This window comes from Eschrichtius robustus, chromosome 6 (assembly GCF_028021215.1).
Source record: "Eschrichtius robustus isolate mEscRob2 chromosome 6, mEscRob2.pri, whole genome shotgun sequence".
In the NCBI taxonomy this organism is placed as follows: domain Eukaryota; kingdom Metazoa; phylum Chordata; class Mammalia; order Artiodactyla; family Eschrichtiidae; genus Eschrichtius; species Eschrichtius robustus.
In genome coordinates, this window is record NC_090829.1 from 64670300 (window position 1) to 64685526 (window position 15227).

At 39.4% G+C, this 15227-nt stretch overlaps 1 protein-coding gene across 5 annotated transcripts in view; it reads right to left on the minus strand.

The window, feature by feature from the left end:
• IGF2BP2 (insulin like growth factor 2 mRNA binding protein 2) overlaps positions 1-15227 on the minus strand; it is a 165076-nt gene that overhangs the window by 25924 nt on the left and 123925 nt on the right. For all 5 annotated transcript variants that reach the window (XM_068546399.1, XM_068546398.1, XM_068546401.1 and 2 more), the window contains 5 exons: positions 12890-12953; positions 10584-10856; positions 8048-8182; positions 1339-1461; positions 856-991 (listed from right to left, as the gene is read on the minus strand). In XM_068546399.1, coding sequence (XP_068402500.1) covers positions 856-991; positions 1339-1461; positions 8048-8182; positions 10584-10856; positions 12890-12953 — 731 coding nt within the window. The remainder of the gene's footprint in view (positions 1-855; positions 992-1338; positions 1462-8047; positions 8183-10583; positions 10857-12889; positions 12954-15227) is intronic.

A 15227-nucleotide genomic window follows, 5' to 3' on the forward strand; every position in this document is an offset into this window, starting at 1 on the left:
TCCGCCTGCCAATGCAGGGGACACGGGTTCGATCCCTGGTCCGGGAAGATCCCACATGCCACGGAGCAACTAAGCCCGTGCGCCACAATTAATGAGCCTGAGCTCTAGAGCCTGTGAGCCACAACTACTGAGCCCGCGTGCCGCAACTACGGAAGCCCGTGCGCCCTAAGGCCTGCATGCCGCAACTACTGAAGCCTGCGTGCCTAGAGCCCGTGCTCTGCAACAAGAGAAGCCACCACAATGAGAAGCCTGCGCACCACAACGAAGAGTAGCCCCCGCTCCCCACAACTAGAGGAAGCCCGCGCGCAGCAACGAAGACCCAATGCAGCCAAAAATAAATAAAATTTAAAAATAAATAAATTAATTTAAAAAAAATAAAAGAATAGATCAGTGAGAGATGAAAATCAGAAGTTATGTTTAAAGTATGTATTTTTAAAATTGGAAAGGAGGGAAAAAAATCCCACTTTTCTAACATACCAGCTATTTTGATTTTTATATATAGCCTTCCAGGCATTTTGACCCATATTATTTTACATAATTATAACCCTAGTTATATATACTTTTATATATTCTTTTCTTAATTAACAATACATCATAAGCAATTCCTCATTTTAAAATCTTCCAAGTTGTGATTTTATTGACTTCACACTATTTTGTCCAGTGCACTTATCATAATTTACTAGTTCGTTTCCTGATTATTCTAATGTCCTTGTCCCAAGAAGACATGAATAACTCTGCATACCTATTCTAAAGTGCTTCTTCACTTTCTGAATGGCAATTATTCTTAGAGAGGCTTGGGGTCCTGCCTGAAAACACATGTGAAAACCAGTGGAGAAGAAAGCAGTAGGCACTTACATTAACAGCCAGCATATCATTTTCAAAGGCCTCACGCAGCTTCTTCATAATCTCTATTTCAGCATTGGCACAGGCCTCAACTGTGCCCTTCACAGTGATGGTTCTTTCAGGGTTGTATATGCTCAAATCCTGCAAGCTGGCCACCAGGAAAAAGAGAAAAATTTCCTTTTTTCAAAAGGAAAAATAAAATCCCAGAAGGATCACAAACAAGTCTTGGTGGAGGAGACAGGGAGAAGACACCACACGCTGTGGCACAGAATATCTGCCATCTTATCTCAAATCTTTGTAGTGATTTAGATCAAATCCATAGTAGAAAATGTTTGACTGGTAACTATTTATGTATTTGTTTTGATGGTGTTGAACATAATCATATCACTTATGATTACATTCCCACTTTAAGGAAAAGCAGATGAATGAGTTGGATATATCAAAATGCTCAAATTCTCCATTATTGGGCACAATTAATCTGAACAAGTGGCTTACGATGAGATTGTTATCTTGGTCCCTGTCTCGTGCTCAATTTTCTTCAAATTTCTGCCTTCTTTTCCAATCAGTCTTCCAACCAAGCCATTGTGGGCCAAGATCTTCAGAGGAATCTCTTCAGCTCTAAAAGACATAAGCAACATTTTAACATTTAAGGTGAACACAACGGTTGCCTCCTAAGAGCTATTACCTCCTTTTTTCTTACAAATAGAAGCCATTTTTGTTCAGGTACCAAGTGGCCATGGGCTTTACGAGATGCTGGGTCCTTCACTAACTCTGGTGTGTGAATTCTGATTAACACAAGCCAAACCATGGAAATTATACTCCCTTGTTGTGACTGGTTGGAAATGGGTCCATGAGAGAGATCTGGCCAACTAGGTATGAGAATAAGTCTGTTGGGTGATTTCAGGAAGGTTTTCCTTGTTCTTAAAAAAGGCACAATGGATAATGACATCAGTCAGATGGTAGACTAGGAAGCTACAGGCCCTCCTACTCCCACAGAGACACCAAGTTGACAACAAAAGATAGGCTAGACTATCTCTCTGAGAACTCTAGAGATCAGGTGAGAAGCTATAGCATCCAGGCTTTTATAAAACCAAAAAGGGATTCAAGTAAAAGGGGTAGGAAATTTTGTGGCATTTGGCATGCCTTTCATGCTCCTTCCCCTACACAGTATAGCAAGGGGAAACTAGGAGGAAATCCTCCAAACCAGGGATCCTCCCCTGGGACAGAAACAAAAGACTGGACCATGATTCCCACGTTCTGGCTTGCCTGGGGGCTGCCCGAGTGATTGGTTTCTGTCTCGCCTGACTTAGAGTTGACAAGCCTGGTGCCAGAGTCTGGAAGCTGCTCAAAACAGAGATGAACTGTTAGAGCCGCAGTTCCATAGTCAGAGGCCAGAGGGTGAAAGAGATCAGAAATGGTTTGAGAGGTCCTAGAACCTCCAGCCAGACTGATCAGTGATGATCTTCTCCTGAACAAAGCCAGTATGCAAAGACTGTGAGAGGTGTTTTTTTCCAAATGCCCAAATCGCAGCAAAAAGTTATAAGGCATATAAAGAAATGGAAACATGGCCTAATCAAAGGATCAAAATAAAACTCCAGAAACTGACCCTAAAGAAATGCAGATCTATGACAAAGACTTTAAAATAATGATCATAAAGATACTCAATAACCTAAAAGAGAACACAGACAACTAAATGAAATCAGGAAGATGATGCATGAACGAAGTGAGAATATCAACAAAGAAAAAGAAACTATTAAAAAACAACCTAACAGAAATAACAGAACTGAAAAATACAATAACTGAACTGAAATGTGCATTAAAAAGGTTCAACAGCACACATGATCAGGCAGAAGACAGAATCAGCAAACTTGAAGATCAGTCATGTGAAATCATCAAATGAGAGGAGAAAAAAGAAAAGAGAATTTTTAAAAAGTGGAGAAAGGGACTTCCCTGGTGGCACAGTGGTTAAGAATCTGCCTGCCAATGCAGGGGACACAGGTTCGATCCCTGGTCCGGGAAGATCCCACATGGTGCGGAGCAACTAAGCCTGTGCACCACAACTACTGAGCCTGCGCTCTAGAGCCTGTGTGCCACAACTACTGAAGCCCATGTGCCTAGAGCCCATGCTCCACAACAAGAGAAGCCTGTGCACCGCAACAAAGAATAGCCCCCACTCACCACAACTAGAGAAAGCCTGCACGCTGCAAGGAAGACCCAACGCTGCCAAAAAAAAAAAAAAAGTGGAGAAAGGCTAAGGGACTTATGGAACATTATCAAGTGGATCAAAATACATGTCATTGGAATCCCAGAAGGAGAAGAGAGAGATGGTGCAGAGAGCTTATTCAAAGAAAAAAGGCAGAAAACTTTCTAAATCTGAGAAAAGAAATGACATACAGATTCAAGAAGCTCCAAGAACATCCAACTGGGATCAACCGAAAGAGAATGCCATTGAGATACATTATAACCCAAGTGTCTAAAGTCAAAGAGAAAATCTTGAAAGCAGCAAGAGAAAAGTGATTAGTAACATATGAGGAAGTCTCCATAAGATTATGGATGGATTTCTCAGCAGAAATTTTGCAGTCCAGAAGTGAATGTGATGACATATTCAAAGCACTGAAAGAAAAAACTATCAACCAAGAATACTGTATCTAGCAAACTGTCTTTGAAAATGATGGGGAAATTAAGACTTTTCCAGATAAACAAAAGCTGAAGGAGTTCATTACTATCAGATCAGCTCTACAAGAAATGCTAAAGGGAGTCCTTTAAGTTGAAATGAAAAGATGGTTCAACATATGAAAATTAATCAATATAATACACCACATTAACTGAATGAAGGACAAAACTCACATGATCATCTCAATTGATACAGAAAAAGCATTTGATAAAATTTAACAACTTTTCATGATTAATAACACCCAACGATTTAGGAACAGAAGGAAACTACCTCAACATAGTAAAGGCCACTTGTGAAAAGCCCACAGTGAACATCATATTTAATGGTGAAAAACTGAAAGGTTTTCCTCTAAGATCAGGAACAGAACAAAGATGCCCTCAGTATCTCTATTTAACATACTATTAGAAGTCCTATCCAGAGCAATTAGCTAAGGAAAAAAAATAAAAGACATCTAAGTTGGAGAGGAAGAGGTAAAATTATCTCTGTTCACAGATGATATGATCTTATATGTAGAAAACAAAGATTCCACAAAAATACTGTTAGAACTAATAAACTAATTCAGCAACACTGTAGGATATAAAATCAACACACAAAGAACAGTTGTGTTTCTATACACTAACAATGAACAATATGAAAAGGAAATTAAGAAAATAATTCCATTTATAATAGCATCATAAAGAATAAAGTATTGAGGAATAAGCCTAATTAAAGAAGTAAAAGACTTACACACTGAAAACTATAAAACAATGCTGAAAGAAAGTAAAGACAGAAATCAATGGAAAGACATCCCGGATGCATGGACTGGAAGACCTAAAGTTGTTTAGATGTCCACACCACCCAAAACAATCTACAGATTTGATGTAATCCCTATCAAAATCCCAATGTCAACTTTTGCAGAAACAGAAAAATTCATTGTAAAATTCATATGGAGGGGCTTCCCTGGTGGTGCAGTGGTTAAGAATCGCCTGCCAATGTAGGGGACACAGGTTCGAGCCCTGGTCCGGGAAGATCCCACATGTGGTGGAGCGACTAAGCCCGTGTACCACAACTACTGAGCCTGCGCTCTGGAGCCCACGTGCCACAACTACTGAAGCCCGCATGCCTAGAGCCTGTGCTCTGCAACAAGAGAAGCCACTGCAATGAGAAGCCCACGCACCGCGACAAAGAGTAGCCCCCGCTCACTGCAACTAGAGAAAGCCCACGTGCAGCAATGAAGACCCAATGCAGCCAAAAATAAGTAAACAAAATAAATAAATTTATTTAAAAAAAAATTCATGTGGAATCTCAAGGGACCCTGAATAATCAAAACAAGTTTGAAAAAGAACTCACATTTCCTGATTTCAAAACATATTGCATAGCTATGGTAATCAAAACAGTGTGGTACTGGTGTCAAGATAGAAAAATAAACCAACAGGAAAGAATAGAGATCCCAGAAATAAATCCTTGCATATATGGTCAAATAATCTTCGACAAAGGTGCCAAGGCTACATCATGGGAAAAGGAGAGTGTCTTCGAAAATGGTCTTAGGAAAACTTGCAAAAGAATGCAGCTGGACCTTTATTTCATATACAAAAGTTAACTCAAAAGAGATTAAAGACCTAAATGTAAAACCTGAAAGTACAATTTTCCTAGAAGAAAACAAAGGAGCAAAGCTTCACGACAGTGAACTTGGCTACTGTTTCTTGGATATGACACCAAAGAACAGTTGACAAAAGCAAAATTAACAAATGGGACTACACCAAACCTAAAAACTTTTGTGCATCAAAGGACACACTCAACAAAATGAAAAGACAACCTATGAAATGGAAGTAAGTATCTGCAAACCATATATCTGATAAGGATGTGGAGAAATTTGAACTCTTGTGAAAGGCTGGTGGGATTGTAAAATGGTGCAACTGCTATGGAAAACAGGTTCCTCAAGAAATTGGAAATAGATCTACTGTATGATCCAGCAATCTCACTTCTTGGTATATATCCAAAAGAATTGAAAGCAGGGTCTCAAAGAGATATTTGCACACCCATATTCGAAACAGCACTATTCATATAGCTAAGAGGTAGAAGCAACCCAAGTCTCCATCAATGGATAAATGAATAAACAAAATGTGGTATACACACATGATGGAATATTATTCAGCCTTAAAAAAGAAGGAAATCCTACAACATGGATACATTTTGAGGTCATCATGTTAAGTGAAATAAGCCAGTCACAAAAAGACAAATACTATATGATTTCACTTATCTGAGTTCTCTAAAACAGTCAAATTCACAGAACCAGAAAGTAGAATGGTAGCTACCAGAGGCTGGAGGGAGAGGGAAAAGGGGAGTTGTTGTTTAACAGGCACAGAGTTTCAGTTTCGTAAGATGAAAAAGTTCTGGAGATCTGTTTCACAATAATGTGAATACACTTAACACTACTGAACTGTACCCTTGAAAATGGTTAAGATGATAAATTTTATGATAGGTGTTTTTTGTTTTTTTTTACAATAAAAAAAGTTCAAAAAAGGGGGGGAGGGGAACAAGGAGAGGATGCCTTCTCTTTCAAATTTTAAATAGTTTTTTGTGGGGATCCAATGTCTGAAATCACTTCAGTCATCTTGTCATCATCAGGGGAGTATCAGACACCCTGAAGAAGGTAAAGCGGAAAGAAAAGTCATGGGCCTTTTAGTCTATGATTCAACTAACCTTTCAGTCACTCTCACATAATAAGGACTTCTAATTATGTGACATCATAATTGTTTCTTATTGCTTAAGCCACTTATTATGTTTTCTGTTACTTGAGACCAAAAGCATCGAACAGATGCATTACTACTGCCTCAAAATACATGGATGTTTGAAGAAGCTCCAGTAGAATGTGACTTACAGAGGGCAGGGTTTTTTTGTCAGCTTTGTCCACTGGCACATAGAACAGTGCCTGACAGATAGTATGTACTCAATAAATATTTGGTAAATGAATAGAAAGAAAGTTTAGAATCCCTCTTCTCCTCCATCCTCCACCTCCTAGTCATCTTCCTCAGGGCTCAGCTTAAGTGTCACTTACACAGGGAGGCCTTCTCTGAAATCCTCTAATCTCTTCTTGCCCCTCTAAAACCTTGATTAGGGCCTCCAGTTACCTGCAGTTGTTTTCCACTGTAGCACCTCTCATAGCTGTGCTTAATTACTTACTGGTGTAATTATTTGTTTAGCAGATGTCTCTCCCACTGGATAAAAAAAAGGAACTGGATCTTGTTCAGGGCTGTAGCCTCAACCCCGCACAGTGCTCAGCAAGGTGCCGCACTCAAAAAAAAAGTTATTTCAAAGACAGTCAAATTCTATCTTGGCTCCACACGAATACTTTAAGAATCCAATTTATACATCAGTCTTTTCGGTTCTGTAGAATATTGTAAGATGCTTACACCTAGGTCAAAGGACCAAGGAGGGTAACATTTATAAAATTCTCAATAACTTAGATGAGGGAGGGGCTTCTTCAAATTAAGCCACAGCATTTGGGGGGTTTCAAAAGCCCCAAATAGTAAATAATTAGTTAAGTGAAAGGTTAGCATCCCTTATGAAATCTAAGAATAGATTTGCAATGTTTTTCTTTTAGGAACTACTTTCATCTTCTTGGTTTTGGAACACTATTATTGATATTGTTTGCTAAATTAGTTTTATATTCAATTCATCCCTCACTGCTTCTTTATAAAACTGCCACACATGCCTGTAAGCGGATTTTGCCAAACAAACATAGAGCCTTTTTTATTATATTGCCTATTCCGTTACCATTAATTTGTTTATAATACAAATTAATAAATTTGTATTACTAAATTATACAAGTTACTAAGAACTGTATTTGTCATTCAAACTGGTACAACACTCAGGAATCCTAAGAAATATTTTGTAAAAGAAATGGACAGGGGGAGAGAGAAAAACAAAGATGAATGAAGTAGCCACTCAGATACCAGTTTCTACTATTTAAGGAAACATAAGCCAATTTTAAGAGTGCAAGTGGCTTAGGAGCATGGTGACAAAACCCTTTTCCAGCATAGTAAATGATGGTTTTGACGACAATGTACTTTCTATATCTGCCCAGTCCAATATGATAGCCATTAGCCATACATGCGATTATTTAAGTCTGAATGGATTAAAATAAAATATTCAGTTCCTCCATTGCACTAGTCACATTTCAAGCACTCAACAGGAACACGTGGCTAGTGGCTATCGTATTGAACAGTGCAGATACAGAATATTTCCATCACTGCATGGCCCTGGACAGCACGGGTCTATATGTTCCTACCAATAATTATTACCAGTGAGTGATGGAAGCATTAGGATTACCAAGAGAAACATACAAGTAGAGAAACAGCCATGCTATAAACATAAAAGATCTATTTCCCACCGTATTCTCTTTAGGAACAAATTTTTGAAAAATAATCTTTCCCCTGTTCTCTTTACTGAGAAATAGATTTACAGCTTTTTAAAACTTTCCTCGGTTAAATGAATGAGAACCGAATCTTTTTTTCTGCTGAGTGGTCTGTGCATTGCATGCAAACTTACAGTTTGGTCTCATCAGCCTCTTTCTGCATGATTTCGAGAATCATGCGGCATGCTTCAGAGGTTCCCTCTGGGGTGGCATGGATGGTGACAGGCTTCTCTGCAGCCCCGGAGTTCTCCTTTCTATGGATGTCTACCCTGCAGGAAAAGAATCAGGAGCCATAGCACAGAGTCATCTAGGACTGGATCCTAGTCCCAAGAATGCGTCGCACCGGCCAATGTACAGCAAGGACACAGACAGACCAGGAAGTGTCATGAGCACGTTTGCAACCAATGCCATTCTCCAAGAAGGCGGCAAGCAGTGCAGGGGGGTCTTGTGCCAAACCCAAATTCTCGGCAGCTCCACTGAGAAGGGAATATTTCTTACAGGAGTGCCATTGGGCAAAGGCACCAAGGCAACGTGGTAATGAAGCCAGTTTGGTAAATGAAGTATTTTGTGTAGTCTTTCCAATGATCTTAGAAGCGAAGAGTAAAGTGAGCGGGATAATACTGCACGTTGGCACAGTGCAGGTCTCTGAACTGATTGCAGCTTTTAAAAGCCGTATGTTAATCCAACTCTAAACACCAAATTCAAGCAAGCTTTATGTATCTGAGTATGGACAGAAAACAGGCATGTCCTTTCTCTGCCTAAGTTTTTGGTTTCCTTGCCACCAGCAGCCTGCTTTCTTCCAGGCTCTTAAAAACTAATGGCTCGGGCTTCCCTGGTGGCGCAGTGGTTGAGAATCTGCCTGCCAATGCAGGGGACACGGGTTCGAGCCCTGGTCTGGGAAGATCCCACATGCCGCGGAGCAACTAGGCCCGTGAGAGCCACAATTGCTGAGCCTGCGCGTCTGGAGCCTGTGCTCCGCAACAAGAGAGGCCACGATAGTGAGAGGCCTGCGCACCGCGATGAAGAGTGGTCCCCACTTGCCACAACTAGAGAAAGCCCTCACACAGAAACGAAGACCCAACACAGCCATAAATAAATAAAAAATAAATAAATAAATAAAAATTAAAAAAAAAAAAAAGTTTAAAACAAACAAAAAAAAAACTAATGGCTCAAAAGCTTGATGACTTTATCAGACTTCTTTGGGTAGTTGTGGCTCTATTTGTTTTTAACTTTCAAAATCACATAATTGATTGTATCCTTTTTTACTTTGGCTGTCAGAAAGCCCAAATCCAAGTCTCTGGCCTATTTCTAAAAAAATGGGCACACACTTTGAGAACTAACTCACTTGTATTTAAACTCGCTGCATTTTTTTAAATGATTTTTTTTAAGTTACTTTATTTTATTTTATTTTTTGGACACACTGTGCGGCATGCGGGATCTTAGTTCCCCTACCAAGGATTGAACCCAGCGCCCCCTGCAATGGAAGCGTGGAGTCTTAACCACTGGACCGCCAGGGAAGTCCCTAACCTTGCTGCATTTTTAAAGCCACTTTAAATAATCTTTGGAACAAAAAGACATACAAATAAAAGTCACTTTCTCAGTGAAGAAAACTTAGAGGGGAAAAAAGGGGACTGATTTTAAAATAAAGGAAACATCACATAGTACTTGCCCCCTGTACTGTCTCATCATTTTACTCCTATGATTTTAAACTCTGGGACTCATATAAGTGTCCATCATTTGGAAGTAACTCAGTCACTTTGCAGAAAACAGTGTTTTCTCTTTCAGTTTACAAGACACTCAATATCTTGAATAAAATGCACTAGGCATGTAAATAACAAATATTTGTCAGTAATTTGGTGCTTTGTAATTTAAGTGCTTTCACAGTAATTATTTCATTCAATCTGCCTGACTGTCCTAATTCTCACAATACTCCTGGCTTACAGAAGAAGCAATTGGTGCTCAGAGAACTTAACATTTTTTCTAAGATCATATAGCTATTAAGTGGTAAAACTTGAACAAGGGTCTTTGTTTTCAAGACCTGTGCTTTGTTCATTACATCATGCTGTGGTCTTATGAACACACAAAACTCAACAACCTCACAAGTCACTTTATCCACTACAACTCCTACTACCAATTCAGTCTCCTTAAACAGAAAACTAAACATAAGACTAATGTACTTTATTTATTGCTCAATGTAACAGTGACTCACCCGTTTCCTTTATGTAGCTATTTGTGAGACTCCCTAGCTGGTCTCAAAGAATGACTACCACCCAGGGCTCTGACGCAGGAAAGGAGGCAAGAGCTAAGATACGTGGGTTCTAGGGTCCCGTAAAGTTCAGCTCCATACCTCTGTTGTTTTAAAAACATGTAGATGTATTCACAGGTATCAGATAGCTTATGAGAACAATTCTTGACTGTGAGGTCATTAGTACCTTGTTTATGAACTATTAGTGTTTCAGGGTATGACCTTTAGGTCATTGGCATGAAAGCTCATTAAAGCCCCTGGGCTTTGTGTTAGTCTGTTAGTAGTTCCGTTTAAAGAAGCCATAGTCCCATACAGCACAGCCCCCCGCTGCTGATGCAAGCAATAGCAACCTGGGAATGGCCGGGACCCACCAGCACTCAGGGGACCCCTCAGAAGGAAGCAAAGGAAGCCCCGGAGGCACGTACCGGGACTGGGTCTGCTTAGTGATGTTCTTTATGGTCAAGCCCTCCTTTCCGATGATGGCACCAACAAACTGGGTGGGGACCAGGATCCGCAGCGGGAAATCAATCTGTCTGGCCTGAGAAGAGCCCCCAGGGGCATGGCCTTGCTCCCGGGAAGAGTGGTCCCCACGCTGGGCTCGCTGAGGGGGCGAAGGGGAGCTCACCTCTTCATCCGGGATGTAGGAAATCTTGAAGGAGTAGTTCTCAAACTGATGCCCGCTTAGCTTCTCGATGGCTCTGAAATGCAGCAGGGACAAGTGAGCTTTGTTAGAGAACAGTGTTGGAGAAGACCCCCCAGGGTCAATGGACCGGTTCATTCACTCTCCTTTACTAGTTGCCTACGTGAGTGCTGTCCTCGGCACTAAGGATGCAGCAGTGAGCAAGACACATGCCATCTCTGCTCCCTCAGAGCTTGTGGTTAACAAATTAAACAAGTAATTACAATGTGTAGGCCTGGTCAGACTTGATATACAATGTGCCAGTCTGCTTTTTTTCACCACTCAAGGCTGTATCCCCATCATCAAAAACTCTTTGTAAATATTGGCATAAAATTGTCTCTTTTTAAAAATTCCAATTGTAATACAGTTATTACTGAAAATTCAGAAATAGATAAGCACAAATAAGAAAAACATCCTAGCCCATCCTATATCTTTCTTAAATATAAATATAATATTATGTATACAAATGGATTAATACCATACATACTACTTTATAACCTTTAAAAATAGTTAATACTCTAAACACTTTTCCAAGTGATTAAATATCCTGCAATTTAGTTTTTACTGGCTGCTTAACATTCTATTGATTTGCCATCATTTTTGCAACTGATTCTCTATTGTTTTATATATATATATATATATATATGTTTCTAATCTTTTACTACTGCATACAGTGTTGTCACGGGCATCTTTGCAACTACAACTTTGCAAACAGGACAAATTCCTAATGGAATTGCTGGGTCAGAGAGTAGGCAGAATTCTAACATCTTAAGCCATTATTGCTCAGTGTCCTTCTGGAAAGGTTTCAACATGTACTATCCCATAGCAGTTAAGAGAGCATTTGTTTCCTTGAATCCTCAGAAGTACAAGGTACTATGATTTTAAACGACTTATCAATTTGATAAATCCCACTATTGCATCTTAAAAACTATACATGAAGTGCAACCATTTTTTCACATGTTTTTGGCAGCATGTGAAAAAATTAACCCTCTTCTACAAGGTTACCGTTTAGGATTTACAAATTTATTACAAAGCAGCACTTTTTGAATTCAGTAAAAGCAACAAAGTAATATCATGTACAGAGGGCCTACCTAAGTAGCAGATGGACAAGTACTGTAAAGGCTGAGTTGTTGGTATATGTATCCTGCTTACATACGTGTGCAAAAGTCAACAGCAAATGACTACTGCCTTTTTCAATGCAACATTAACATTTTGAAAACTAGTGGTATGAGAATGGGTTAACCATGTATTCATGGGTGTGGAAACCTTGAAAAAGAAATAAAAGTATAATCCTGGGACATATAACCAATACAGATGTTATGCCACATGTGACCATAATTCTAGTTACGATGACCTGACAAGCACTTCATGGACCCTCTACAAAAAGGAACTTGTTAAAAAAAAAAAAAGGAACTTGTTTTTGTTGTTGTTGTTTTTTAAAAAAATTCAGTCCCGTGTGTGTTAATAGCCAAGCTCACAATTAACCATCACTGAAGCAATGTAGCCGTGAGTGGGATTAGGAGGTGAATGTGAGTAGGAAAAAGAACCTGAGCCAGGTGCTCTTTGATGAACCACTCCTAGATGACAATGCTCCCTTGGGCTGATGTCACTAAGGCGGATCCCTCTTTTAATATTCACAGAGGGAAAATGAGGTTTCAGCATCCATTCAATGAGTTTGGACAGAAACAGGCTTGGGCTTCTTCCTCATGGTGCATGGAGGAAGCTCCAGGTGAAAGTGGCTCCTAGTGGTTGTCAAAGCAGACTCTAGTGGACACAATGTCACAGACGTGGTGCCCTCTATTCCTGACTATATCAAGATACAGCTCCCACCTCGGTTTTGATGCCAAGGCTCAACATTTTTCAAGATAAAAATCTCTGTACAATCAACAAACAGACACTCTGGTATAAATGCCCTGGGGCTCCACTGATGTGTCAAAGATCTGCATCTTTTCAGAAAAGGTTTATAAAACACAGGACTCAATGGAATTCAAAGACAAGCTCCACTCCCCCCCACGCCCAAATTTGAAGGGAAATAAGCCCAAATCCACTTACGTTTTTGCTTCTTCTCTTGTTGCATATGTGACGTTGACAACGGCAGTTTCTGTGTCTGTGTTGACTAGGAAAGAAGCAAAAACTACATTGTCATAGAAAAAAGAAAGCTGCCACCCTCTGGCTAATGTAAATAAACTTATTTAGAGAAAAATGCACAAAACACCTCACTGCCCTATCTCTTAGAGTTATTTGAATCTATCTTTATTCATGCGCATTCATAGTAATTTGTAATCAACTGTATATACACATTTGTAATCAATTGTATATACAACTCAAAACTACACTTTCACTTATTTTATCAACACTTTTGCATGTGTATAGTACATGCACATTTTCTTAGGATTTTTCATTTTTAATGCCTATATAAAATTGCAGCAAGTAAATGTGCCATGATTTTTGCCTAGCCATTCCTTAATTGTTGACAAGTGAGTTATTCTCAGTATTTGCTATTCTGAATAGTGTTGATAAAAATCACCATTGTTGCAAATATCACTTGATTTGTGTTCTTCTGAATTGTTTTTTTTAGGGTAATTTAGAAGGAAAATAATTGGGTAAAAGAACATAATGCTTTTTAATGATTGTTTTCAGATTATTCTCCTAAAAGTTTGTATCAATTTATTGTACGACTATGAGTTGTAATTGTTATAATTTGCATTTATTTTAAAATAACTGGATATATGTATAAAATAATAAAAGTATTTTAATTTTAATTCTTCATTCATGGATAAGGTTGAACTATTACTATTTTTGTTCCCCTTTGATAGACCTCCTTGACTGTCTGTGTGAGTTAAATCTAGTAACTGTGTACAATGAATATAGAAAGTTGACAATTCCAACCCACTTGACTAAAGAGAACACATAAACTCTAAGAGTGGTTAACAAGGGATCACTATTGTGCGTTGGTTTATCTTGATTCATAATTGCTTGCCTCTTCTTCCAAAGTCAGACATTAAAAATGAATTCAAAAAGCAAGACAAGACTTTCTCAATCTAAGTCAGTAAACTTAAACCAAAAATACTGGTTTCCCCAAAACCAGTAAACATAACTAAATCAAATCCTCCCCCACTAAAACATTTAAGCTATTGGGAGACTTGGAATTAACAATATTAAGGTGAGGATAATTCAAGAGAACCACAATAGAGGTGTTTTTCAAAATAATAATAAAACCCTATAGTGCAGGGATCCTTAATCTTTTTCTAAAAAAAAATTTTTATTTATTTATTTATTTGGCTGTGCTGGGTCTTAGTTGCGGCATGCGGGATCTTCGTTGTTGCATGCAGGCTCTCCGTTGAGGCATGGGGGATCTAGTTCCCTGACCACGGATTGAACTCGGGCCCCCTGCATTGGGAGCCTGGAGTCTTATTCACTGGACCACCAGGGAAGTCCTGGGATTCTTAATCTTGAATCCATGTTAGAGCTTCAGGAATTCTTTACTCACCCTCCCCACTTCCCTGCAAATATTCAAATTTGTGGGTACGTGGATTTTTCTGGCTTATAATTTCCATACGATTCTCAAAAAGGTTAAAGATCACTGTTATCCAATAACTTCAAAGTAGCTGCAGCCCTTATGGGGAAGGGAGGCATAATCCTCAGGAAGGAACTGCCTCTGCGATTTACGTGTCACCAGTGCTGAGCCCAGCCCTTGCCTTGGCCTGGGAGTGTTCGTTTTGCTAATACACAGAGAGGTCCTCATAGTGCAAAATAGGGAATGTGCGGCCCACAACCATCCTCTTTCAGTGCTGACACACTGAATGCTACGAGGCCTCATATCTGCACTTTGTAGTGCTAAGACTCCCAAAACGGGAGAAAGGCTGGCTTTGAACCTCCTGAATAAAGCTATCCACTATAAGTCTCAGATTCTCAAATTTTGTTCTACTCCTTAGTCATATTCTTTGTTCTTGAAAGACGTCTGTCTTCAGGAAGTCAGACCTGTGATTCTGGGAAAAACTGAGCTCCATTCAAATACTTTATTTCATTGGACATGAAAGCTCTCCTTAAAATCCTACTGAAAAAGTTTTCCTGCTGAATCAGGAATCACCTATGAAACAGAACAAAACAACAGCCCAGCACTTCTATCCCGTAGTTGTGAGGCAGCTAGAAACTGGGTGCTCTCAGGGCACAGGTGCCACTGGAGCTGTGAACTGCCCCCAGGGACCTGGAGTATTTCTTCCTTGCATGGCATTGTCCTAAGTTTATAACATGGTCTTAGTAACTTTTACAGGTTCACGTCTGGAAGGTCATCCTGCCTACTAAATCCATTCCTTATTAGAATGTTTTCTTTTCCATTTGAGGGAAATAACAAGAACTGAGAAAACAGAATCCTTGTAAATCATGTCTT